The sequence below is a fragment of the Coregonus lavaretus genome, assembly GCF_964263955.1.
Source record: "Coregonus lavaretus genome assembly, chromosome: 8".
NCBI classification, from domain to species: domain Eukaryota; kingdom Metazoa; phylum Chordata; class Actinopteri; order Salmoniformes; family Salmonidae; genus Coregonus; species Coregonus lavaretus.
In genome coordinates this window covers 55,966,913-55,991,758 of record NC_139995.1, presented here as the reverse complement: position 1 = coordinate 55,991,758, position 24,846 = coordinate 55,966,913, and the positions used below count along the sequence as shown (strand labels likewise).

General features: G+C 44.2%; 1 protein-coding gene across 1 annotated transcript; it reads right to left on the bottom strand.

The window, feature by feature from the left end:
- Nucleotides 1–582: 582 nt before the first annotated feature.
- Nucleotides 583–24,044, bottom strand: LOC311133862 (protein SSUH2 homolog). Its single transcript, XM_084167467.1, has 12 exons — nucleotides 23,944–24,044; nucleotides 16,201–16,302; nucleotides 15,772–15,847; nucleotides 14,461–14,590; nucleotides 14,106–14,166; nucleotides 10,652–10,773; nucleotides 10,166–10,228; nucleotides 2,969–3,051; nucleotides 2,743–2,835; nucleotides 2,017–2,122; nucleotides 1,438–1,545; nucleotides 583–928 (listed from the first exon to the last, which is right to left on the bottom strand). Exons 1-12 carry the CDS (start codon nucleotides 23,966–23,968, stop codon nucleotides 788–790), a joined length of 1,110 nt encoding a protein of 369 aa, XP_084023593.1. The 5' UTR covers nucleotides 23,969–24,044; the 3' UTR covers nucleotides 583–787.
- Nucleotides 24,045–24,846: the final 802 nt, after the last annotated feature.

Here is a 24,846-nt window from a genome sequence, read left to right as displayed (position 1 = left end):
AGGCATATGAACTAACAGGTTACAGAGCAAACAACGCAATTATCACAACAGATAGGTTGTAATATGGCATTTCTTTCCTGGCTTGGCTTCCCCAATGATTTTACCCATACACTGCTACTAGCAGGTATCGATGCCTGCTGCCCAGTATAGGACAACCTGTCATCACCATCTGGCTCTGAGGAACATTCCTCGAAGACAAGGCCTACCCCCAAAATATTCAACAAAATTCCATATTGTATTCTGTCTCTGTTGTCAATCAGTTAAGCCTGTACTCGATTGAAATACTATTGTAAAACTAGTAGTTAGGATTTAGGCTGGGATTCAACCCAACGCAAATGAACGACCTGTCCTTTACACAGCGATAGATAAGACTCTTAAAAAGGCCATTTTGAAGACGCTCGTAGAGATCACATTCACGGTCAACGAACGCTGCGGATCTGGCTCAACCTGAGACAAATCTATCAAAGAACAAGTTATGTGAATGTGTTTGTTTACCCTAATTTAACCTCTAAACTCCTGGGGAGGGAAAAAGGCTCTAACTAACTAACTAACTACATAACTACATAACTACATAACTAAATAACTGATAAACAAAACCTTTATTCATACTGAGCCGAACTAAGCCGAGTCAAGGCAAGCTGTACTGGGCTGGCCTGGTGGCACATCCACCAAAAAGGGTATGGTTAAGTGACTGACTGGCTGGCTGACTGACTGGCTGGCTGACTGACTGGCTGGCTGACTGACTGACTGGCTGACTGACTGGCTGACTGGCTGGCTGACTGACTGGTTACATAATGGAGCAGCAGCAGGTGGCAGGGTAATTAGGAACTTTGACCTGGTGTTCGTTCCCATAGATATAGTAAACATGGGTGCCTCCCTTCCACTTGTAGGTCACCTTGGTGATGGGGATCAACTCGATGGTTTGTTGCTGAAACAGAAGAGCAAGACCATTGATCCTATTGGTTGATAGTCAGGTGATCATCAATAAGCAGCACGAGGCTCAAAGGGGCGGCTTCCTGGTTTCCTGCACACAAATGTAACCTAATCCGGGATTAAAACGCATTTTAAATGGAGATTCTCCATCGAGTTTGCTTTTAATGTCCAGGACTAGGCTTAATCAGTGTCCGGAAAACCGCCCCCAAAAGGGTTTAAGTCAAGAAATATAGGGCTAACAGATGTTGTCATATCCCGTGTACAAATATTATAACTTCCGCTTGTTTAATCTGTCTGTACCCGTTAATGTAACACAGTGGTTCTCAAACCACTCCTCAGTTGTAGTCATGAACTAGCTCACTTGATTCACCTAGTCAAGAGCTCGATAATTAGTTTACAAGTTGAATTAGGTGTGCTAGCTTTGGAATAGTTCAAAATCCATGGAAAGGCTGCGGGTCCCAGAGGAGAGTGTTTGAAAAACCACTGCCGTAACGAATATTGTACCTGTTGAAGGATGCGTGAGTTCTGGGAGTATTTAGCCTGGTGTTCTCTAACCAAACGGTCTGAAGCCTGGGATACAGTTGGATCTGGGAAGCCATGTACTGGATACAGCTGATGGACAGAGGATGGTGATGGTGTCACACACACACACACACACACAACATTACAGTAATATGTCAGAAACCATAAAATGATTTTTTAACCAATAGAAAAAAAAAGACAAAAATGTCACACTCACATGTCACATCATGTGTTGCATAGTTTACAAGGGGAACCTAACAAAGGGCAAACGTTCTGCACCGTAGCAAAATGTTTTGGAAATAAAAACCGTTTACTCTAAACACTCTGCCACGAGTGTAAAAGCTGTCGAGTTCTGTTTTGTTCTTAAAACAGAAGTTGTAGTTAAGCAGGGGAGCAAAGAGAATGGTTAAATTGTTTCCAGGAGGGACTAACCTTGTAAAGCAGGGACTGAACTTGTCCAATAAGAAATGTTTTGTTTTTGTCGCAAAACATTTTACATTGCAAAGCGTTTTTGCACCTCAGTCTGGATCGACTGCAGAACATGTTGCGTTCCTTCCTTACCATGTACTGGGCGTTTTTGAAGAGCGTCTTTCCCGTCACGTCGCTCAGATTGTCAACCTCCAGCCCACTGTTCTGCTCCACAACATAGTCTTCAACATTATCCTTCCTGAAATAACAACAATCCTCAACATTATCCTTTCTTGAATAACAACATAGTCCTCCCTGAAATAATAAAGCAGTGGTACACCATTTGTTTACCACATTTTATGATCATTTCAGCCTTTCCAAACCATCATCTCGTAATAAGAATATATAATTTACAAAAACATGTGTACCTCATAACAACTCACCATTCGACTTAAATTAAAAACAAAAACCGATCAATTGTTAATCCAAATTAGGAACTGTTCATATCGCGTTGCAGTACAATCAACTTTGTATATTCAATGATTTCTGTTCAGTGTCTCTAAATGTAATCTCTTAGTATATAACTATACTAAAAATATCTTAATTTAAGTTTAAAATATTTACAACAATTATCTTAATAAGTTTACAATTTTACAAAAAATCTTAATAAGTTTAAATGTTTACTATAAACCTCTTAATAAGTACAAAAATGTAAAAACTAAATTATTTTAAAAAAAGTTTACCATTTTAAAAAATATATGTTCATAAGTTTAACATTTTACAAAAAATATCTTATAAAAAAAATGTCTTTAAAAATTTACTTTTATTATAAATCTCTTAATGAGTTTATAATTTTTATACAAATTCCCAACGACTCACCATTCGACTTTAAGGTTGATGTAGGTCAACAGCTGCTTCTTTCCCTTGCAGGTCTCACATTCTTTATTCCCTTTACCATTACACTTAGAGCAGCTAGAGACACAAGCAACATCAAGTCAATAAGATACGTCTGTATAGAAGTCTGTCCTGTACACCTTCAAGAGGCAGATTGTCTTTGAGTATTTTGTCATTGTATTATTATGTCGAAATGAATGACTGGACTTACTTCTCACGTCCTCTTTGATTGCAGTGGGTGCAGGGACTCTCTGCTCCCCGACTGCCAGATCCATTGCAGACCCAACACACTTTCTAAATGAAGAATCAATGAATAATTGTAACGAGGTGTGTGTGTGTTGTGACGGCCCTGAATATTTCTGAACCGTCTCAAGGCTTCTCCTTCTAATAGGGCGCTTCCCCTTTAATTCCCCATTAAATAGCCAGCATCAGCTGCGCAAAAGAGAAGTTGTGATTGAGACCTGAAGGAGGATGTGTACTACCTTCAGTTCATGAAGCTTCGCCATGACGTTTGTTTGGTTGCCTTACAGTGTGTTTTGTGGCCTTAAAGCGAGTTTACCCAGGATTGGATCCACTCTGTGCGCTGTGGACTACAACTCTCCGTTGGTTTTCGTGGCCTTTCCTCCGCTGGAGGGCTGTTGGCGGATTGTCTGACTGACCGACTGACTACAACTTTTTGTATACGGTATTTCCTTTGTTTGGGGGTGATGTATACTGTGATTTATGTAGTTGTGAGGACGTATTATTCTTTGGGTAGTCTTTGATACGCTTTATAGTTGTGTTACAAAATAAGTGTTATTTTGAGGGTATGAATATACTGGGTTTATGCTACGGACAAGCGTTGCGGGACTAAGGGCACTTGAGCCACGGAACTTATTTACCGGGCTGGACTCTTTTTATGCCCGAGGTACAGGACATTTCTAAATGAACATAAGTGCATTGATTTGTTATATTGTTGTGTGTGGGTGGGTGTGATCATTTATGTTGTGAATACAACCAAGCAAAAGTATACACTTGTTTGAAGTTCTTTCCAAGGTTTTTAGGGGTTTATGAAAAGTATATTTCCATCTTGACTTTTACATAAGTCCTTTGTATTGGTGTGACTTGACGGACCAGATGGGACTCATTCCCTCCCGAACTAAAAGGAGAAACCTATGCTTTCTCTGGTAGGCACAACCTACCTGGCACCCCTATAAATGCCTCAAGTCAAAACCGTTACATAAAAAATGGCACCCCAGATGGGACCTCAACATTGAGAACTAACCAAAGCAAATCTTTTGAGTGGAATTAAAATAATGGATTCACTACAAGAAAATGAGCTCATCCATATCCTACCTGTCAATGGGAATACACAGGGCCATTCTGACTACCGAGCCAACAATACAAATCATAATGTGAATGGAAATAATGGAGTTGATGTGGGCCAGAGCCCTGGGAATCTAAATGCTCGGTCTGGACCCCAGGCCACAGGTCTAACTAGTAACTCACTTATTGACATGGATCTGTGTGAAGGTACTGAGCTAGCCCTCCCTCTGACGCCCAATCTTCCTCCATTGTCTGGTTTATCTCCAGAGGTTGTAGTCTTACAACTTCAAGGTGACATCCTTGATATTCGTAAGACTCAACAACATCTCCAAACTCTAATCCATCATAAATTCAAATGTCTGAGTGTAGAGCAACAACAGAGTGCCATGGAATTCAGAAACTCACTGAGTACTCTAACTCACACTCTGACAGAGCTCAGTGAGAGTGGAAGACAGGAAATTACTGGTGCCATGGACAGGCAGTTTGACTACCAACAAAGCCAACTCACTGCCACTCTCCAGTGGCGCCTGCAACATCATCACACTGAGGTCCTCAAGGACGTCAATTCTGTATTTTCTCCCCTGGTTAACACTGTAGACCACTTGCAGACAGCGCTCTCTAATTGTGTTAAAATGTTGGATGATGTGTCTGTTGACATGGCCTCCATTAGGCACAACTCCTTGCACAGAGCTTCTCTTGTGTCCACTTCTGTTCAGACCACTGAGGGCCAAGCGGGCACCTCAGAACAGCCAAGACAAGGCCATGCTGCAGCCACCCCTTGCAGGATGCAATCCACCATGCATCCTGGTGTTCATTTTCATGGTCCCATAACTCCCTCACCCTCTACTTCCTCAATCCCTCCTAGCTCTTTTGTTCATGGTGATTTGAGTAGACGTCATGTGGGAGCGATGCCCATTAAATTGCAATTTCCCACCTTTGGGAAAAAGGATGACAGTCCTGATCCGCTAATGTATCTGGAAAGATGTCATGACTTTCTTGCCCTCAATCCCCTGGCTGACGAAGAACTCCTTGCCACATTGAGGAATGTGTTGCATGGGACAGCTCGAGACTGGTGGGATGTGGCACGTCTCACCACTACCTCCTGGGCTGACTTTGAGGCCAAGTTTTCCTCTGCATTTCTGTCTGAGGACTACACAGATGAGCTGGCAGACAGAGTCAGGAATCGAGTGCAAAGGGAGAATGAGAATATTCGTGACTTTGCATACGGTTATCACTCCCTGTGCAGAAGGTGGAAACCTGGCATTGAGGAGGAAGAGGTCATTAAGTTGATCTTGAAGAACATCAACCCACTACTAGCCAGTCAACTCAGAGAAAGAGTCACCACTGTCGATGGACTGGTTCGCCTGGGACAGCAGTTCGAGAAGGACAGAGAATGCCAACAGCAATATGAACAGAGAAAGAAACAGACACCCAGACAGTTACCCAAGACAGATCATCAACCACAGCCAGAGTCTCCAGCCAAGACCCCTCCCATGTTCTGTTGGAGATGTAGCCAAAAGGGACATTCTTCAGCTACATGTCCAAGACCGTATCAAGTAAACCCTTCCAGAAACCACAAATTACAACAGGCCAACACCCCTAACACACTTCGCAGGAACGACCATCCTACTCTGGGTGCTTTGACCAGAGCTGAAACCTCAAGAGTCACTGCCTACGCCCCCCCGCCGACATCCCCTTCCTTTCAGTTAATACCCCACCAGCTGGTGTTACCCCTGTCCATAGGCCCATGGACAGGAAGAGCCATCCTGGACACCGGGGCATCCTACACACTGCTCAATGAGAAACTGTGGAAGGAGGTTGAAGGTCCAAAATACAACTTGAAGCCGTGGACAGAAGGTCCACTGTATCTGGCTGACGGGGCGGCTAAACGACCACTTGGATGGAGTGAGGTGGAGTTCCGCCTGTGTAACCGCTCCTATATGATTCCTTCGGTTATCCTACAAAACAAGAACCTTGCTTTTCCTGTCGTGTTGGGAATTGATTTCATGTACTTCAGTGGTGTCCAGATTGATATCGCACACAATTGCTACTGGTTTCCAAACAATCCGAGCAAGAAGCATTTCTTCCAATCAGAAGTTACAAAGTTACATGATTGGGGTCTAAATGTGGCAGTCTTCTCTGCCGTTGCTACGGTACCACTAACCCTGGATAATCCTTCTGAGGATCTCCTTTTACAGGCTGTAAGAAGAGCTCAGCTGGAACAGCCAGAGGAGTTAAGGCTGTTGGAACAGCTGCAGAATAATGCTGATGTGTGTACTGTAAAGTTAGGACGCACCGGACTCCTGAAGCACAAAATATTCCTTACACAGGAAATGCCGATCAAGCAAAAGCCATATCGTTTGTCCCCAGCGAAGCTAATCATCCAAAAGGGACTCATTAATGATATGTTGACACAAGATATAATAGAACGTTCCTCCTCTCCCTGGGCTGCTCCTGTTGTCCTCATTCCAAAAAAGACCGGTGGTCTTAGATTTTGTGTGGACTATAGGAAGACCAACAATGTTTCCCAGACGGATGCCTATCCTCTTCCCACCATCCACGAGATCCTGGAGTCATTGTCTGGCGCTGTTGTGTTCACTACCCTTGACCTCAATAGTGGCTATTGGCAGGTTGAGATGGACCAGGAAAGCAAGGACAAGACTGCTTTTGTCTGTGCTGAGGGCTTGTTTTCCTTTAAGGTGATGCCTTTTGGATTAAAGAATGCACCTGCCACTTTCCAAAGACTCATGGAGATTGCGTTAGGTGAGCTCAAAGGGAAGATATGTTTCGTCTACCTGGACGATATAATTATCTACTCCCAGAACAGAGAGCAACACTTTCAAGACCTTCAAGCAGTGTTGGACAAGCTAAGAGAAGCTGGTCTGACAGTGAACATGAAGAAGAGCAACTTCTGCCAAACCTCCCTGAAGTTCCTTGGCCATATTGTGTCTTGTGATGGTATTCATGTGGATCCTGAAAAGACCAAGGCTGTACAAGACTTCCCTGTGCCAACCACACTCAAGGCCCTTCAACGGTTCCTTGGGATGGCTGGATGGTACCATCGGTTTGTGTGGAACTTCTCCCAGGTGGCCGAACCCCTCAACGGGTTGAAGCGAAAAGGAGCGAAATTCCGATGGACGGCAGAGTGCCAGAACTCCTTTGAAACCCTGAAACGACACCTCGTCACCCCTCCCATTTTGGGTCATCCCAACTTTGATTTCCCTTTTGTTGTTTACACTGATGCAAGTGATGTTGGACTTGGTGCTGTCCTAGTCCAACAGACTGGACTTGGTACTGAAGAAGTGCTAGCGTTCGCCAGTCGGACATTGAATGGAGCAGAACGGAACTACTCCACAACCGAGCAAGAGTGCCTTGCAGTTGTCTGGGCTTTGGAAAAGTGGAGGTACTACCTGGAGGGAAGACACTTCACTGTGGTCACTGACCATTCCTCCCTTGTGTGGGTGTTCAAGACCAACAAACCAAGCACCAGGCTCATCAGATGGGCTCTACGGTTGCAAGAGTTCACCTTTGCAGTAGAATACAGGAAAGGAAAATACAACACTGTTCCAGATGCCTTATCCAGAGCTCCTGCTTGTGGTAATGGTGGCCCTCATCTTACATGTGCTACTGTCCTGTCTAGCAGTCGAGACTCACCCAAAACTGACTTTCCCATCTCTGATGAGGTCATTTGGAAAGCCCAACAGGATGATCCCGAAGTACAGGCTTTGTACCAGACTATCCTGGAAGATGAAGAAAAGATGGTCAACCCTACCACAAAGCTGACCATCATTGAAGACAAAGTCTACCGAGTTGTACAACTACCTCACAGAACACTCTACCAAATATACATACCTGAAACTCTACGCCTTCAACTGCTTCAACATTTCCATGAAGACCCATTAGCTGGTCATTTGGGCAGGTTCAAAACCTACAAACGTTTGCAAGCATTACTGTACTGGCCACATCTGAGCATGGATGTGAAATCACATATCCGAAAATGTCAGGTTTGTCAAATGTACAAACCAGAAGGTAGAAAACCTGCTGGCAAGTTGCAGCAAACTGTGGTTACCCGACCTTGGGAAATGTTAGGAGTGGATTTGATGGGTCCATTTCCTAGAAGCTCCAATCAGAATGTGTACATGCTTGTTTTTGTTGATTACTATTCCAAGTGGGTTGAGCTCTTTGCCCTGCGTCAGGCCACAGCGAGGACCGTCTCTAACATCCTTACGAGAGAGATCCTGACTCGCTGGGGAGTGCCGGATTACATTCTGTCTGATCGAGGTTCCCAATTTGTCTCTGATCTCTTTGGAGAGACCTGCCAAAGATGGAACCTGAGACAGAAGTTGACCACAGCCTATCACCCACAGACCAACCTCACTGAGAGAGTAAATCGAACCTTGAAGACCATGGTTGCTTCCTATGTAGGGACCCAGCACAAACACTGGGACAAGCACCTTCACGAGTTTCGATTTGCCCTGAATTCTGCTGTGCAAGAGTCCACTGGAGTCACACCTGCAGAGCTGAACCTAAGTCGTCTCCTCCGAGGACCCTTGGATATGGTGCTACAGCCCCAGCAGCTTACTCCAGACGCTGCTTGCTATGACCAGGTAGTCCATCTCCACGACTTGAGAGCTCTTGTCTCAAGGAACATGATCCAGGCTCGACTCAAGCAGAAGAGAAATTATGATAAGAACAGACGAGACCTGCAGTTCCAGCTTCGTGATCGGGTGTGGCTTTGCTCTCATCCTTACTCGAAAGCTGAACAATTCTTCTCGGCCAAGCTCGCTCCTAAATGGCAAGGACCATATAGGATTGTGGAGCAGGTGGGCCCTTTGAACTACCGAGTGGTGAAAGAGGACACAGGTGAAGATATGCGCGTTGTCCATGTCTCACGCCTTAAGGCCTGTTACCCCTCGGCTGAGGAATTGGAGGAGATTGAGCGCCGCAAGGTCCTGGAGATCTTTGAAGAGGAAAGTAAGGAGACTTTTCTCGGATTCCCAGACCCAGAAGTCTCACGGCTTAATGCCTGTGACCCCTCAGCTGAGGAGCGTGAGCGCCAAAAAGTAATGAATATTTTTGTAGAGGAAAGTGATGAGGAGACCTTTCTCGGTTTCCCCGACCAAGATCTGCCTTCCCGGGCAATGGTCGGCTTTTTCCAGGGGAGGGGGTGTGTGACGGCCCTGAATATTTCTGAACCGTCTCAAGGCTTCTCCTTCTAATAGGGCGCTTCCCCTTTAATTCCCCATTAAATAGCCAGCATCAGCTGCGCAAAAGAGAAGTTGTGATTGAGACCTGAAGGAGGATGTGTACTACCTTCAGTTCATGAAGCTTCGCCATGACGTTTGTTTGGTTGCCTTACAGTGTGTTTTGTGGCCTTAAAGCGAGTTTACCCAGGATTGGATCCACTCTGTGCGCTGTGGACTACAACTCTCCGTTGGTTTTCGTGGCCTTTCCTCCGCTGGAGGGCTGTTGGCGGATTGTCTGACTGACCGACTGACTACAACTTTTTGTATACGGTATTTCCTTTGTTTGGGGGTGATGTATACTGTGATTTATGTAGTTGTGAGGACGTATTATTCTTTGGGTAGTCTTTGATACGCTTTATAGTTGTGTTACAAAATAAGTGTTATTTTGAGGGTATGAATATACTGGGTTTATGCTACGGACAAGCGTTGCGGGACTAAGGGCACTTGAGCCACGGAACTTATTTACCGGGCTGGACTCTTTTTATGCCCGAGGTACAGGACATTTCTAAATGAACATAAGTGCATTGATTTGTTATATTGTTGTGTGTGGGTGGGTGTGATCATTTATGTTGTGAATACAACCAAGCAAAAGTATACACTTGTTTGAAGTTCTTTCCAAGGTTTTTAGGGGTTTATGAAAAGTATATTTCCATCTTGACTTTTACATAAGTCCTTTGTATTGGTGTGACTTGACGGACCAGATGGGACTCATTCCCTCCCGAACTAAAAGGAGAAACCTATGCTTTCTCTGGTAGGCACAACCTACCTGGCACCCCTATAAATGCCTCAAGTCAAAACCGTTACAGTGTGTGTGTGTGTGTGTGTGTGTGTGTGTGTGTGCGCGTGTACGTGCTTACCGTTCCAGACCCATTGCACTCAAGGCAGGGCATCTTCCCAGAGGCACTGCAAGTGTGGCAGGGCTGCACAAACAGAGACAGTGTCATCAAACCTTCTCTTGTAGATTACTTGTTGATCTAGTCCTAAAATAGAGTATGACTAATCTGTCCTTTCCTGGCCAATTTTTATTTTATTTTATTTTACCTTTATTTAGGTAGGCAAGTCAGTTAAGAACACATTCTTATTTACAATGACGGCCTACACCAGCCAAACCCAGACGACACTGGGTCAATTGTGCGCCGCCCTATCGGCCGGTTGTGATACAGCCTGGAATCGAACCAGGGTCTGTAGTGACGCCTCAAAGCACCGAGATGCAGTGCCTTAGACCGCTGCGCCACTCGGGAGCCCAATGATAGTCATACATGGAATACAATGACCCACAGTATCATTTGTCAACAGTGACAATAGAAAACAACCCTTTGTGATTCAAACAGACAGACAAACACCTGCTTAGATGAAGTGTAAGGGACTTTTATGTTCTCCTCATGGTTTTGGAACAGGGAGGGAGCCGTCACTGGGATTTCCCACGGCCGGGGGGCGGTCTGCGTGTAGAAGTCTGCTGGTTCACCTGTCAGGTACAGGAAACACAAGTTATGGTCAGAGCCATAAGGACTGATGAGATCCTGAATGGATCCATAAGGACTGATGAGATCCTGAATGGATCCATAAGGACTGATGAGTCCTTATGGATCCAGAAGTCTGTACTGTACCAAGTTAGCTAGCTGAATAAACTAAGTTAGAGTCTATTCCTAGAAAACATTGAACCGCTGTAGTTTACAACAATTATAATTTCTAAAGTGGAAGTTGGGAGAGTTATATTTGAGTGTTTCAGTGAAAGGTGAGTGAGGGAGGCCCCACTCTCTCGCTTCCCCAGATGTTTAGTTGCATTTATTCCGATCTCTTTTGCATTACTGTAGCCTGTCAACTATGTGTCTGTCTATCCCTGTTCTCTCCTCTCTGCACAGGCCATACAAACGCTTCACACCACGTGGCTGCTGCCACTCTAATCTGGTGGTCCCTGCGCGCACGACCCACGTGGAGCCCCTGACCCATCTGTCTATCTCCTCATTTGAATTCCATGCTGTCACAGTCACTAGCCCATTCAAGCTTAACATCCTTATCATTTATCGCCCTTCAGGTTCCCTTGGAGAGTTCATCAATGAGCTTGACCCCTTGATAAGTTCCTTTCCTGAGGATGGCTCACCCCTCACAGTTCTGGGTGACTTTAACCTCTCTACATCTGCCTTTGACTCATTTCTCTCTGCCTCCTTCTTTCCACTCCTTTCCTCTTTTGACCTCACCCTCTCACCGTCCCCCACAACTCACAAGGCAGGCAATACGCTTGACCTCATCTTTACTAGATGCTGTTCTTCTACTAATCTCACTGCAACTCCCCTCCAAGTCTCCAACCACTACTTTGTATCCTTTTCTCTCTCGCTCTCCTCCAACACTACTCACTCTGCCCCTACTCAGATGGTAATGTGCCGTCGCAACCTTCACTCTCTCTCTCCCCCGCTACTCTCTCCTCTTCCATCCTATCATCTCTTCCCTCTGCTAAATCCTTCTCCCTCCGGGCTCCGGGCAGCCGAGCGGAAATTGAGGAAAACTAGACTCCCTGCGGACCTGTCATCTTTTCACTCCCTCCTCTCTACATTCTCTTCCTCCGTTTCTGCTGCTAAAGCCACTTTCTACCACTCTAAATTTCAAGCCTCTGCCTCTAACCCTAGGAAGCTCTTTGCCACCTTCTCCTCCCTGCTGAATCCTCCTCCCCCTCCCTCCTGCCTCTCTGTGGATTACTTCATCAACCATTTTGAAAAGAAGGTTGACGACATCCGATCCTCATTTATTAAGTCAAATGACACTGCTGGTCCTGCTCACACTGCCCTACCCTATGCTTTGACTTCTTTCTCCACTCTCTCTCCAGATGAAATCTTGCGACTTGTGACGGCCGACCGCCCAACAACCTGCCCGCTTGACCCTATCCCCTCCTCTCTTCTCCAGACCATTTCCGGAGACCTTCTCCCTTACCTCACCACGCTCATAAACTCATCCTTGACCGCTGGCTATGTCCCTTCCGTCTTCAAGAGAGCGAGAGTTGCACCTCTCCTCAAAAAAACAACACTCGATCCCTCCGATGTCAACAACTACAGACCAGTATCCCTTCTTTCTTTTCTCTCCAAAACTCTTGAGCGTGCCGTCTCTAGCCAACTCTCCTGCTATCTCTCTCAGAATGACCTTCTTGATCCAAACCAGTCAGGTTTCAAGACTGGTCATTCAACTGAGACTGCTCTTCTCTGTGTCACGGAGGCTCTCCGCACTGCTGAAGCTAACTCTCTCTCCTTTCCTCTTATCCTTCTAGACCTATCTGCTGCCTTTGATACTGTGAATCATCAGATCCTCCTCTCCACCCTCTCCGAGTTGGGCATCTCCGACGCTGCTCACTCTTGGATTGCGTCCTACCTGACAGGTCGATCCTACCAGGTGGTATGGCGAGAATCTGTCTCCGCACCACGTGCTCTCACCACTGGTGTCCCCCAGGGCTCAGTTCTAGGCCCTCTCCTATTCTCTCTATACACCAAGTCACTTGGCTCTGTCATATCCTCACATGGTCTCTGCTATCATTGCTACGCAGACGACACACAATACATTTTCTCCTTTCCCCCTTCTGATAACCCGGTGGCGAATCGCATCTCTGCATGTCTGGCAGACATATCAGTGTGGATGTCGGATCACCACCTCAAGCTGAAACTCGGCAAGACGGAGCTGCTCTTCCTCCCGGGGAAGGACTGCCCGCTCCATGATCTCGTCATCACGGTTGACAACTCCATTGTGTCCTCCTCCCAGAGTGCAAAGAACCTTGGCGTGACCCTGGACAACACCCTGTCGTTCTCCGCTAACATCAAAGCGGTGACCCGATCCTGCAGATTCATGCTCTACAACATTTGCAGAGTATGACCCTACCTTACACAGAAAGCGGCACAGGTCCTAATCCAGGCACTTGTCATCTCCCGTCTGGATTACTGCAACTCGCTGTTGGCTGGGCTCCCTGCCTGTGCCGTTAAACCCCTACAACTCATCCAGAATGCCGCAGCCCGTCTGGTGTTCAACCTTCCCAAGTTCTCTCACGTCACCCCGCTCCTCCGCACACTCCACTGGCTTCCAGTTGAAGCTCGCATCTGCTACAAGACCATGGTGCTTGCCTACGGAGCTGTGAGGGGAACGGCACCTCCGTACCTTCAGGCTCTGATCAGTCCCTACACACAAACGAGGGCATTGCGTTCATCCACCTCTGGCCTGCTGGCCCCCCTACCTCTGCGGAAGCACAGTTCCCGCTCAGCCCAGTCAAAACTGTTCGCTGCTCTGGCACCCCAATGGTGGAACAAGCTCCCTCACGATGCCAGGACAGTGGAGTCACTCACCACCTTCCGGAGACCCTTGAAACCCCACCTCTTTAAGGAATACCTGGGATAGGATAAAGTAATCCTTCTACCCCCCCTTACCCCACCCCAAAGAAAAAAGAAAAAAAAACATATTGTAAAGTGGTTATCCCACTGGCTAGAAGGTGAATGCACCAATTTGTAAGTCACTCTGGATAAGAGCGTTTGCTAAATTACGTAAATGTAAATGTAAATGTGAATGTGAAATAATATAAGGACTGATGGTAATGACTATAAGCAGACCTGGGTTCAAATAATATCGTTTTTCTTTCAAATAGTTTTCCCTGCACTTGACTGAGCTTGCCTGGCACGACGGTATCAATAGCATAGTCCCAGAAGTGCCAACCCCGCCCATCTGACACTCCAGGCAACTCAATCAAAACGCTCTCAAAGTATCTGAAAGAACCAAGGTCTGGGGATGAACCAATAACTGGTAGGGAGCATTATGGGTAGTGTAGTTTACCTGCATAAGGCTTGGTGGTCCACTCTGTAGATCTGGACTCCGTGAATGTCTCCAGGCGGTACTGTGGACAGTGAAAACACAATAAGCACAACCAGGCAGCATTTTATTTTCCCTATTATTGTGTTGTTGTTGTTGTTGTTGTTTAGCTATGAGAGCATACCAGTAGCTCCACCGGACATATTGTCCTCTTTAAGCATGAAAAATAAACACAAAATTACAATTTAATGTGTTTCTAAATGTATTATGTACTTAATTCTAACAAACAAATTAAATCATTATAATAAACACATGTACTGTACTGTCCATCATTCATGTTTTGAGAAAAAAAAGAGAGAAGATGGGATTCGTCTGTTACCCGATAGGTGTTAAACGCCTGCATGTTAGTGATCACTCCATCCTTGGCAGGGGCATTGCTATAGCAGCAGTAACCAGACGCGTACATTATAAAACGCTCCCGCGCCACATCTTCAGTGAGGGAGGGGATGCTAGACAATGTGAGAGAAAATAACCCACATCAAGACGACACCTCAGAACAGGGTTCGCTGGTAATGCATTGTTGAGACCCTTTGCTCTAGCCTGAGTGCCTGTTTCTGCTCTCTTGACAACTCCTTATAGAATTGCTATGCACAACAGTTTGACAATGGAGTAAGCAAAAGCACAAACATATCTGGGAACAGGCTACTGTTGAGCCCCTTTGCTCCACTAGCAGCAAAAACTAAGAATCAGTCAAGTAGACTAAGTCAAGACAAGACCTCATGTTGTAGGGCCCTCAGGTACTGGTCAAGAATTCTATCCGCCCGGATAGAATTCCGCCCCCCCCCCCCCGCCTAGCTCTATTGAAAATCAATCCACTGCCACTTCCTTGTCTAGAAAGCCCTTAATGGTGCCCTGTCCTCTATAGATTCAATCAATGAACAAGGACATGATCATCTAGACTAGTAGGCCATGACGACAAAGCAAAACACTCAACATTGTCTAAGAGAATGATCTTGGGTCATTTTAGCATTTTCCCCACTAATGTTCAAGGTTAGGATTAGAGGGCGGAAGCTGATTCTAGATCTGTACCTATGGGAAACTTCACTGCCAGGCCTGAGAGAATTTTGTTCCAAAATTATGTTAGCCTTGTTAAACCAGAATGATCTCACAAACGAAGCGAGAGCATAGCATTCTGTCTGGTTTCACAAGGAAATAAACCTACCATTAAAATTATAGACTGATCATGTCTTTGTCAGTGGGCAAACATAGAAAATCAGCAGGGGATCAAATACTTTTTTCCCCTCACTGTATATGGCATGCTCCGGGGTGAAGTTTCCCCTAGGTACAGATCCAGGATCAGCTTCCCCTCCCCACAATCCTAACCTTTACCACTAGTAGGGAAATCACAAAGCACCTAGGGCCAATATCACTCTACACCGTGGTGCAAGAAATCCCAGGGTTAGATTCCCGCAGGAATCACACATGTATGAACTCACTGTACCCTACTGTAAGTCGCTTTGGATAAAAGCTTCTGCTAAATAGCTTACAATACATTACCTCCACATTCAACAATGAATATAGCAATCCATTACTCTGTGTGTGTGTGTGTGTGTGTGGGCGGGTGCTCGCGTGTGTGGAACATCAATCTAAACTTAATATCCATGTCGTAATGTTATTGATGGGTCCATACTTCCAGTCTTGTGGTACGTGTGCAGGCTCTGGATCCCGGGTCGGGTGTAAGGGCATCGGTGGGGGGAGATATCCACCTATAGAGACACAAAGGCATTAGGCTGTTCATACATACTTCATCAATGAATATGAAACTGGAGCATACTGATACTTCTTGATCTGTTTTCTCCCTGGTATGAATGATCTCAGGGATCCTACTTGATGACTTCATAAGGTAGGATTTTTTAAAAACATTTTGCTCATCTCTAAACTGTCAATAGACATAACATCATAATACGAGACTGAAAACGTGTCGGACATCACAAGAAAATTCATAATTACACCCCAAATGTTTTCAAGAATCTTAAGACATTATAAATAGCCATGATGATGATGATGATGATGATATTGAGTATCTTTAGAGGGTTCTGATGATGACGATGACTCCTACCTCCTCCGCCAGCCAAAGTGCCCTCGTACCCTGGTACGTTGCCAAACATGGTAGCTGGGGGAGCCATGGAGCCTGGGGCGGGCACTGCAGGGGCATAGAGGGCTGAAAGAGAGAAAACCAGCCTTAGTTTGTTTTTTTTGTCCTGTGTTTTGGCAACCATTAAATTCATTCACAACAGTTCGTGCATTTATCAGGAGTGAGGAGTCAACAGTACTTAATTGAAAGAAGGCTTTAGTTTTAGTTAAGTAGGCAGCGTAAAAAGACACACATACTGTAACAAAGCACATCAACTGTAATCCTGGGACAACAGTCCCACCAGTCCAATGCATTATCAGAAGTCTTCATTAACTGTATGTAGAGTGATAAGTAGGGCTGTCCCCGACCCCAAAAAAAATCTTGGTCGACCGAAACTAGTCTGTTCTTCGATTGGTCTAAATTTTTAAATGTTTATTTTTCCATACACACACATATATATATATATATATATATATATATATATATATATATATATATATATATATACATATACATATACACATACATATACACATACATATACATATACATATACATATATATACACATATACATATACATATACATATACATATACATACATATATATAAAAAACACCCCCTATGTGTTTTAATAAATTAAAAGATATGCATTGAGCTTGTCTGATGCTTTAAGCTTACGGTTTGATGAAATAAGACAAAAGCCTCAAGAGGGCGTCAGAGATCTAGATAACCAGAAGAAGAAAACCTGACCCAACTATTCTCCTCCCGCTCCTGCTGGCTTTCGTAGATTCTGCCATTACTCTCTTGAAGTTGCCGGTAATAGGCTACATGAGGAGTCGGCAACCTTTCTCATGTGGAATGCCAATTTATCTTACCATTTCTACAGATCTGCGTGCCAGTTATGATTTTCATATGCAAATTTCCGTTAAACTGTTTAATTTAATTTATAATAACGTCTTCATATCAAAACATTGTCAGGTGGTTAATCAAAATGCTATCTATCTAAATGAAAATTATACAAACCTAAAAAGTAACTTTATTGCCAACTATGTAAAAATAGCCTACATAAAGCCAACAAATACAAACATTTTATAAAATATTCTGGGCCCTGAGAGTTTTCAGCGCCAGTGAGCTCGGGACAGACACAGCTGTAGGCTATTTGCGCAAGGGATAATAAGCAGTGCTCGACTTGGGCAGGAGCTCACCGGAGCTGAGTACCAGCACCTAAAATGTTCTACCGCTTGAGCTCCTGTTCCACTTATAGAATATTAGCTCAAAAGTATTGTGGAGCTCCTCACCTAAGTAATAAAACAGTACCAGCACCCAAAATGAGTACCGGAACCTATTTCAGTCCAGGTCAAGCACTGATAAGAAGTAATCAGGTACGCCTATTTTATGACGTTTCCACTAGATCAGAGCATGACATTTTTCCCTGTCACGCTGAGTGGTTATTGAAAGGGAGAGAGCTGGAAAGATTTTTCAAATACATTGAGGAACTATTATATAATTCACAATGGATGTAGGAACAGACTTCGTTTGCTTGCTGTTTGAGGTGAAGAAAACATTACTATGAGTAGTAATTCGCGGTGGTGCGTTAAGCCAATCAGAAATACTATCAGATCCCCAAATGGGCACATTTATATGCCTACATTTGCGCGTAGGCCAGGTAGCCTATAGGCCTGCTTCTATGCGTGTGTGTCCTTACTCAACATTGACTGGAGCACTCCAAACAAAAGACAATGAATAAATTGACAAAACTCGTAAATGGAATGAAATAAGCCAAAACGTGTTTCTCACAAGTGTAGGTTGTGCACTCTGCAATTAATGTGTCCACTCCGACAATTAGAACAGGAAGACTGGAATAATATTATTGAATGTATTAAAATAAGTGACCATAGCCTAACTAAAGTAACAAACATTGTAGATTAGAAATTATAGGAATTAACAGTAAATGTACTACTGGTGATATACAGTATCAATCAAAAGTTTGGACACACCTACTCATTCAAGGGTTTTTCTTTACATTTTACTATTTTCTACATTGTAGAATAATAGTGAAGACATCAAAACTATGAAATAACACATATGGAATCATGTAGTAACCAAAAAAAGTGTTAAACAAATCAAAATATATTTTATATTTGAGATTCTTCAAATAGCCACCCTTTGCCTTGATGACAGCTTCACCAAAGTTTCGTCAAAATTGGGCCAGTGGTGTCTGATATACCTCCCGAGTGGCACAGTGGTCTAAGGCACTGCATCACAGTGCTAGCTGTGCCACTAGAGATCCTGGTTTGAATCCAGGCTCTGTCGTAGCCGGCCGCGACCGGGAGACCCATGGGGCGGCGCACAATTGGCCGAGGGTAGGGGAGGGAATGGCCGGCAGGGATGTAGCTCAGTTGGTAGAGCATGGCGTTTGCAACGCCAGGGTTGTGGGTTCGATTCCCATGGGGGGCCAGTATGAAAATAAAAATAAAATAAAAAAATTATGCACTTAATCTGGATAAGAGCGTCTGCTAAATGACTAAAATGTAAATATCGCGTGTGGCTAACATACGAACGTACAGTAACCCTTATTTCTGGTTGTAGGTATTTAACACTACCTAAATTGGAGGACTTGTGGGTTTGGCAGTAAAAATAACCACAGGTTGCAACCAGTGACGTGTATAAACCCTGGATGACTGACAGGGGGCGCTGTAATGAAGCCACCGCTCAGCCATCTTGGTACTCCAACCATTGTAAAAAATATTTAGGAAGCTATAGAAATGCATTTATTGATGTCTAGTTTTTGACACGTTTATTCTATTACAGACACAATTAATGCATACTTTTAAAATTATATTATGTGACCTGAACACACAAATAAAAAATGAAATATATATATATTTAAATCCTTAAAGTATCATTTTCAGAAAGTACTAATGTTACTGTCCCCACTACAACAACATACATTAAAAAAAATTAATAAATACATGTAATTTTGTCCTTGAAACCTTTCAATTGAACTACTGTAGAATTCCACTCTTTCCTTTGGAGGACTGCTCCTACTGGGTCCTACATCTGTATGATATGCTATAGATATATGCTACAGATACTGTATACAGTGCCTTCAGAAATTATTCATACCCCTTGACTTATTTCACATTTTGTTGCGTTACAGCCTGAATTCAAAATGGATTAAATCAAAGTTTTTTTTCTCACCCATCTACACACAATACCCTTTAATGACAAAGTGAAAACATGTTTTCAAGGAACTTGAAGCTCTCAACCTGTTCCACTATAGCCCCGTCGATGAGAATGGGGGCGTGCTCAGTCCTCTTTTTTTTCCCTGTAGTCCACAATCATCTCCTTTGTCTTGATCACATTGAGGAAGAGGTTCTTATCCTGGCACCACATGGCCAGGTCTCTGACCTCCTCCACATAGGCTGTCTCATCGTTGTCGGTGATCAGGCCTACCACTGTTGTGCCGTTGGCAAACTTAATGATGGTGTTGGAGTCATGCCTGGCCATGCAGTCATGGGTGAACAGGGAGTAGAGGAGGGGACTGAGCACGCACCCCTGAGGGGCCCCCGTGTTGAGGATCAGCATGGCAGATGTGTTGTTACCTATCCTTACCATCTAGGGGTGGCCCGTCAGGAAGTCCAGGATCCAGTTGCAGAGGGAGGCGTTTAGTCCCAGGGTCCTTAGCTTAGTGATGAGCTTTGAGGGCACGATGGTGTTGAACGCTGAGCTGTAGTTAATGAATAGCATTCTCTTGTAGGTATTCCACTTGTCCAGGTGGGAAAGGGCAGTGTGGAGTGCAATAGAGATTGCATCATCTGTGGATCTGTTGGGGCGATATGGAAATTGGAGTGGATCTAAGGTTTCTGGGATAATGATGTTGATGTGAGCCATGACCAGCCTTTCAAAGCACTTCATGGCTACAGACGTGAGTGCTACAGGTTGGTAGTCATTTAGGCAGGTTATCTTAAGTGTTCTTGGGCACAGGGACTATGGTGGTCTGCTTGAAACATGTTGATATTACAGACGCAGTCAGGGACATGTTGAAAATGTCAGTGAAGACACGTGCCAGTTAGTCAGAGCATGCTCGGAGTACACGTCCTGGTAATGTTGACCTGCTTAAAAGACTTACTCACATCGGCTACGGAGAGCGTGATCACATAGTCATCCGGAACAGCTGATGCTCACATGCATGCTTCAGTGTTGCTTGCTTCGAAGCGAGCATAGAAGTGATTTAGCTCGTCTGGTAGGCTCATGTCACTGGGCAGCTCACGGCTGTGCTTCCCTTTGTAGTCTGTAATAGTTTGCAAGCCCTGCCACATCCGACGAGCGTCGGAGCACGATTCAATCTTAGTCCTGTATTGACTCTGCCTGTTTGATGGTTCGTCGGAGGGCATAGCAGGATTTCTTATAAGCGTCCGGGTTAGAGTCCCGCTCCTTGAAAGCGGCAGCTCTACCCTTTAGCTCAGTGCGGATGTTGCTTGTAATCCATGGCTTCTGGTTGGGGTATGTACGTACGGCCACTGTGGGGACGACGTCATCGATGCACTTATTGATGAAGCCAGTGACTGATGTGGTGTACTCCTCAATGCCATCAGAAGAATCCCGGAACATATGTGCTAGCAACGCAGTCCTGTAGCTTAGCATCTGCGTCATCTGACCACTTCCTTATTAACCGAGTCACTGGTGCGTCCTTCTTTAGTGTTTGCTTATAAGCAGGAATCAGGAGGATAGAATTGTGATCAGATTTGCCAAATGGAGGGCGAGGGAGAGCTTTGTACGCGTCTCTGTGTGTGGATTAAAGGTGGTCTATAGTTTTTTTTCCCTCTGGTTGCGCGTTCAACATGCTGGTAGAAATTAGGAAGAACGGATGTAAGTTTCCCTGCATTAAAGTCCCCGGCCACTAGGAGCGCTGCATCTGGATGATCGTTTTCCTGTTTGCTTATGACCTTATACAGCTCATTGAGTGCAATCTTAGTGCCAGCATCGGTTTATGGTGGTAAATAGACAACTACGAAAAATATAGAAGAAAACTCTTGGCAAATAGTGTGGTCTACAGCTTATCATGAGATACTCTACCTCAGGCTAGCAAAACTTAGAGACTTCCTTAGTATTACATTTCGTGCACCAGCTGTCGTTTACAAATATACACAGACGCCACCTGGTTAAATAAAAAGAATGACGAAATCCCTGAGCAGTTTCCTTCCTCTCCGGCAACTGAGTTAGGAAGGACGCCTGTATCTTTGTAGTGACTGGTGTATTGATACACCATCCAAAGTGTAATAAATAACTTCAATATGCTCAAAGGGATATTCAATGTCTGCTTTTCTTATTTTTACCCATCTACCAATAGGTGTCCTTTGTGAGGCATTAGAAAACCTCCCTGGTCTTTGTGGTTGAATCAATGTTTGAAATTCACTGCTCGACTGAGGGACCTTACAGATAATTGTATGTGTAGGATACAGAGATGAGGTAGTCATTCAAATATAATGTTAAACACTATTATTGCACACAGAGTCCACGCAACTTATTATGTGACTTGTTAAGCAAATGTTTACTCCTGAACTTATTCAGGCTTGCCATAACAAAGGGGTTGAATACTTATTGACTCAAGATGTTTCAGCTTTTCATTTGTAAAAATTAAAAAAAAAAATTAATTCCACTTTGGCATTATGGGGTATTGTGTGTATGCCAGTTACAGAAAATAATCGATATTTAATCAACTTTAAATTCAGGCTGTAACACAACAAAAATGTGGGAAAAGTAAAGTGGTGTGAATACTTTCAGAAGGCGCTGTATGGTTTAGGTATGCATAGATCTAAAAACAACTTGCGGGATCGTGAGCCGTAGGGCTGCAGCTGTTCTTTTCCCCCAGAATCCCTGCTAGTGATATAATACTGTCCCGTGGAAAGGGCCTGTGGAAACCTGTTTATGGTGGAAAGGAATACCAGGGGTGTGTTCAGTAGGGAGAAAACACAGCCATTATTTAGTTTCCTCTTATTGTCCCCCACCATGAAATCAGGGAGGGGACTGTGGATCATACGTTAGTCACACGCAATATCTCAGACAGCACTGGCCCGATCTTGACGAAACGTAGGTGAATGATGCGTCTTGCCATAGAAATATGTCATTTACAAAATTACACTGGTTGGCCCAAGGCGAGAGCTACAGTCATTAACTGACATTTGTGAATCACAACCAGAGAAGAAGAGACGCATCATTCACCTGACGAAACGTAGGTGAATGATTCGTCTTGCCATAGAAATATGTCATTTACAAAATTACACTGGTTGGCCCAAGGCGAGAGCTACAGTCATTAACTGACATTTGTGAGTCACACCAGAGAAGAAGAGGTGAAGCAAGGGGGATTACCGGGCCCAAAATCTGTCTTCTCCAGTAGGTGGAGATTTCTTTGACACGTGTACAGGGGTTGATTAGCTAAAGAGACTTGCAGGGCTCGACATTCAGGGCTGTCTGCTGACTGCTAGGTTAGGTTCAGTGGAGGCTGGTGGGAGGAGCTATAGGAGGACGGGCTAATTTTAATGGCTGGAATGGAATCAATGGAAAGGAGTCAAACGTGGTTTCTATGTTTGATATCATTCTATTTAGTCCATTCCAGCCATTACAATGAGCCCATCCTCCTATAGCTCCTCCCACCAGCCTCCACTGGTTAGGTTAGTGAGGGGCAGACATGGAGAAGACACAGAATAATGCACGATCAAGAGGGATAAAGAGCAGTTACTTCATGAGGTAGCTCTACCTGAAAATACATGATCTAAGTGATTGATAGTAAAATAGTGATTTTGTCAGACAACATAGGCAGCAGCTCAATAGAGATGAGATGATGACTTGGAATTAAATAAAGTAATCAAATAAAACATTATATATGGCCAATATACCACGGCTAAGGGCTGTTCCTATGCACGACAAAACGCTGAGTACCTGGACACAGCCCTTAGCCGTGGTATATTGGCCATATACTGTATCACAAACCCCCGAGGTGCCTTATTGCTATTATAACCTGGTTACCAACGTAATTAGAGCAGTGAAAATAAATGTTTTGTCATACGTGTGGTAAAATGTCTGATATACCACGGCTTTCAGCCAATCAGCATTCAGGGCTCGAACCACCTAGTTTATGGCAGTAATGGAGTCACTACCACTTGTATTAGTTGTTTTATTCTGTTTGTTACAGCATTCCATATGGAGGCGAAAGAAACGCACACCTGTTTAGGCGAGGTGCTGGCTAACTGAGTAAAACACTTGAAACAGAAAGGGAGGGCCGCACCCTCTGAGCTCAGTGGCAATCATTTCATAACCTAATAACCAACGTTTCGACAGACAAGCTGTCTTCATCAGGGTTGCAGCATTCAACCCACATAATGCAGGCCTACTTTTCAAAAAATAGAATCAAAACGAAACTGAAATCGAAAACCATTTTATCTTTTTTTATCATCTAAAAAGGAACCGACCTCAAAAAGCACTAACCTCTCAGCACTATGGAGTAGTCTACAACAGCTGACGTATTTCTATAGAAATAGACTGGTTGTCTAGGCACTGTTAAATAAATACATGGTTACTTTTCCTAGCCTTTGAAATATGGCCGTTCCTCTAACTCTGGTCTGCAGTGTGTGCTTTAATAATAGTCAACCCGCACGCGTCCTACTCGCCCAAAGCATTTTTCTGTTATAAATACTACATTTTCTATACATTTAAAAAACGTACCTTGGCCCTCGTGAGGATGAAACATCGTTTCTGGCAGACACCCCCACTAATCATAAGAAATGACCGAGATGATAGACTTGTAGCGGCTCACTCAATCACTCCCGCCAGACTGTCGACCCTCCTTATATTACCACCAACTTCTTCTTCTTCGATGAGGTTTAACGGCGGTTGGCATCCAATAAATGTTGCATTACCGCCACCTACTACATTTTTACATTTTTTTACCTACTAGACTGGAGTATAACTCCCTTCGCTTTAAAAAATAAAAAATAAAACCCTATCATCTAACACTACACTCACAAAAAAATAAAAATAATAATAATAATATTAACTACCATACTCCACTATTTAAATATATGTATTCCTACTTCAGGCCAACAGCCTGAAAGGATGGGGCACCACCACTTAACACACCCTGTAACTCTTCTGATGTCAAGTCTCGCACACCCAATTACCTCTCTGCAGCTGCCACCACAACCTCTATTTTCTGCGACTTATGTTCCATCCCTGCAGTACAGTTGATAACCATTGCTATAAATGCCAAAAATCAAATCTTACTGAAACATACAGTTTATCACTTGTTGGTTTACCCCTCTGTACTGGTACAGATCTACTACTCACACCATTCCTCTCAGGATCCCTCTCCCCCTTGACTCATCTTCCTCTACTTACTTCAATGCTTCAGCATATGACAACTTCTGCACTACTCCAACCCTGGAAACCTCAACCTGCCTCTCTCGCACCGGACATTTCGGATCCCCAGCCCCATCGGCACCCCCACAATTAACACATACCACTACTTTCCCCAATGCTACACGCTCCTTTGTCTCATGCCCTTCTGCACACTTCTCACACCTTGGAACCTCCCTCCTACACATTGCTGCCACATGCCCATAAGCTTGA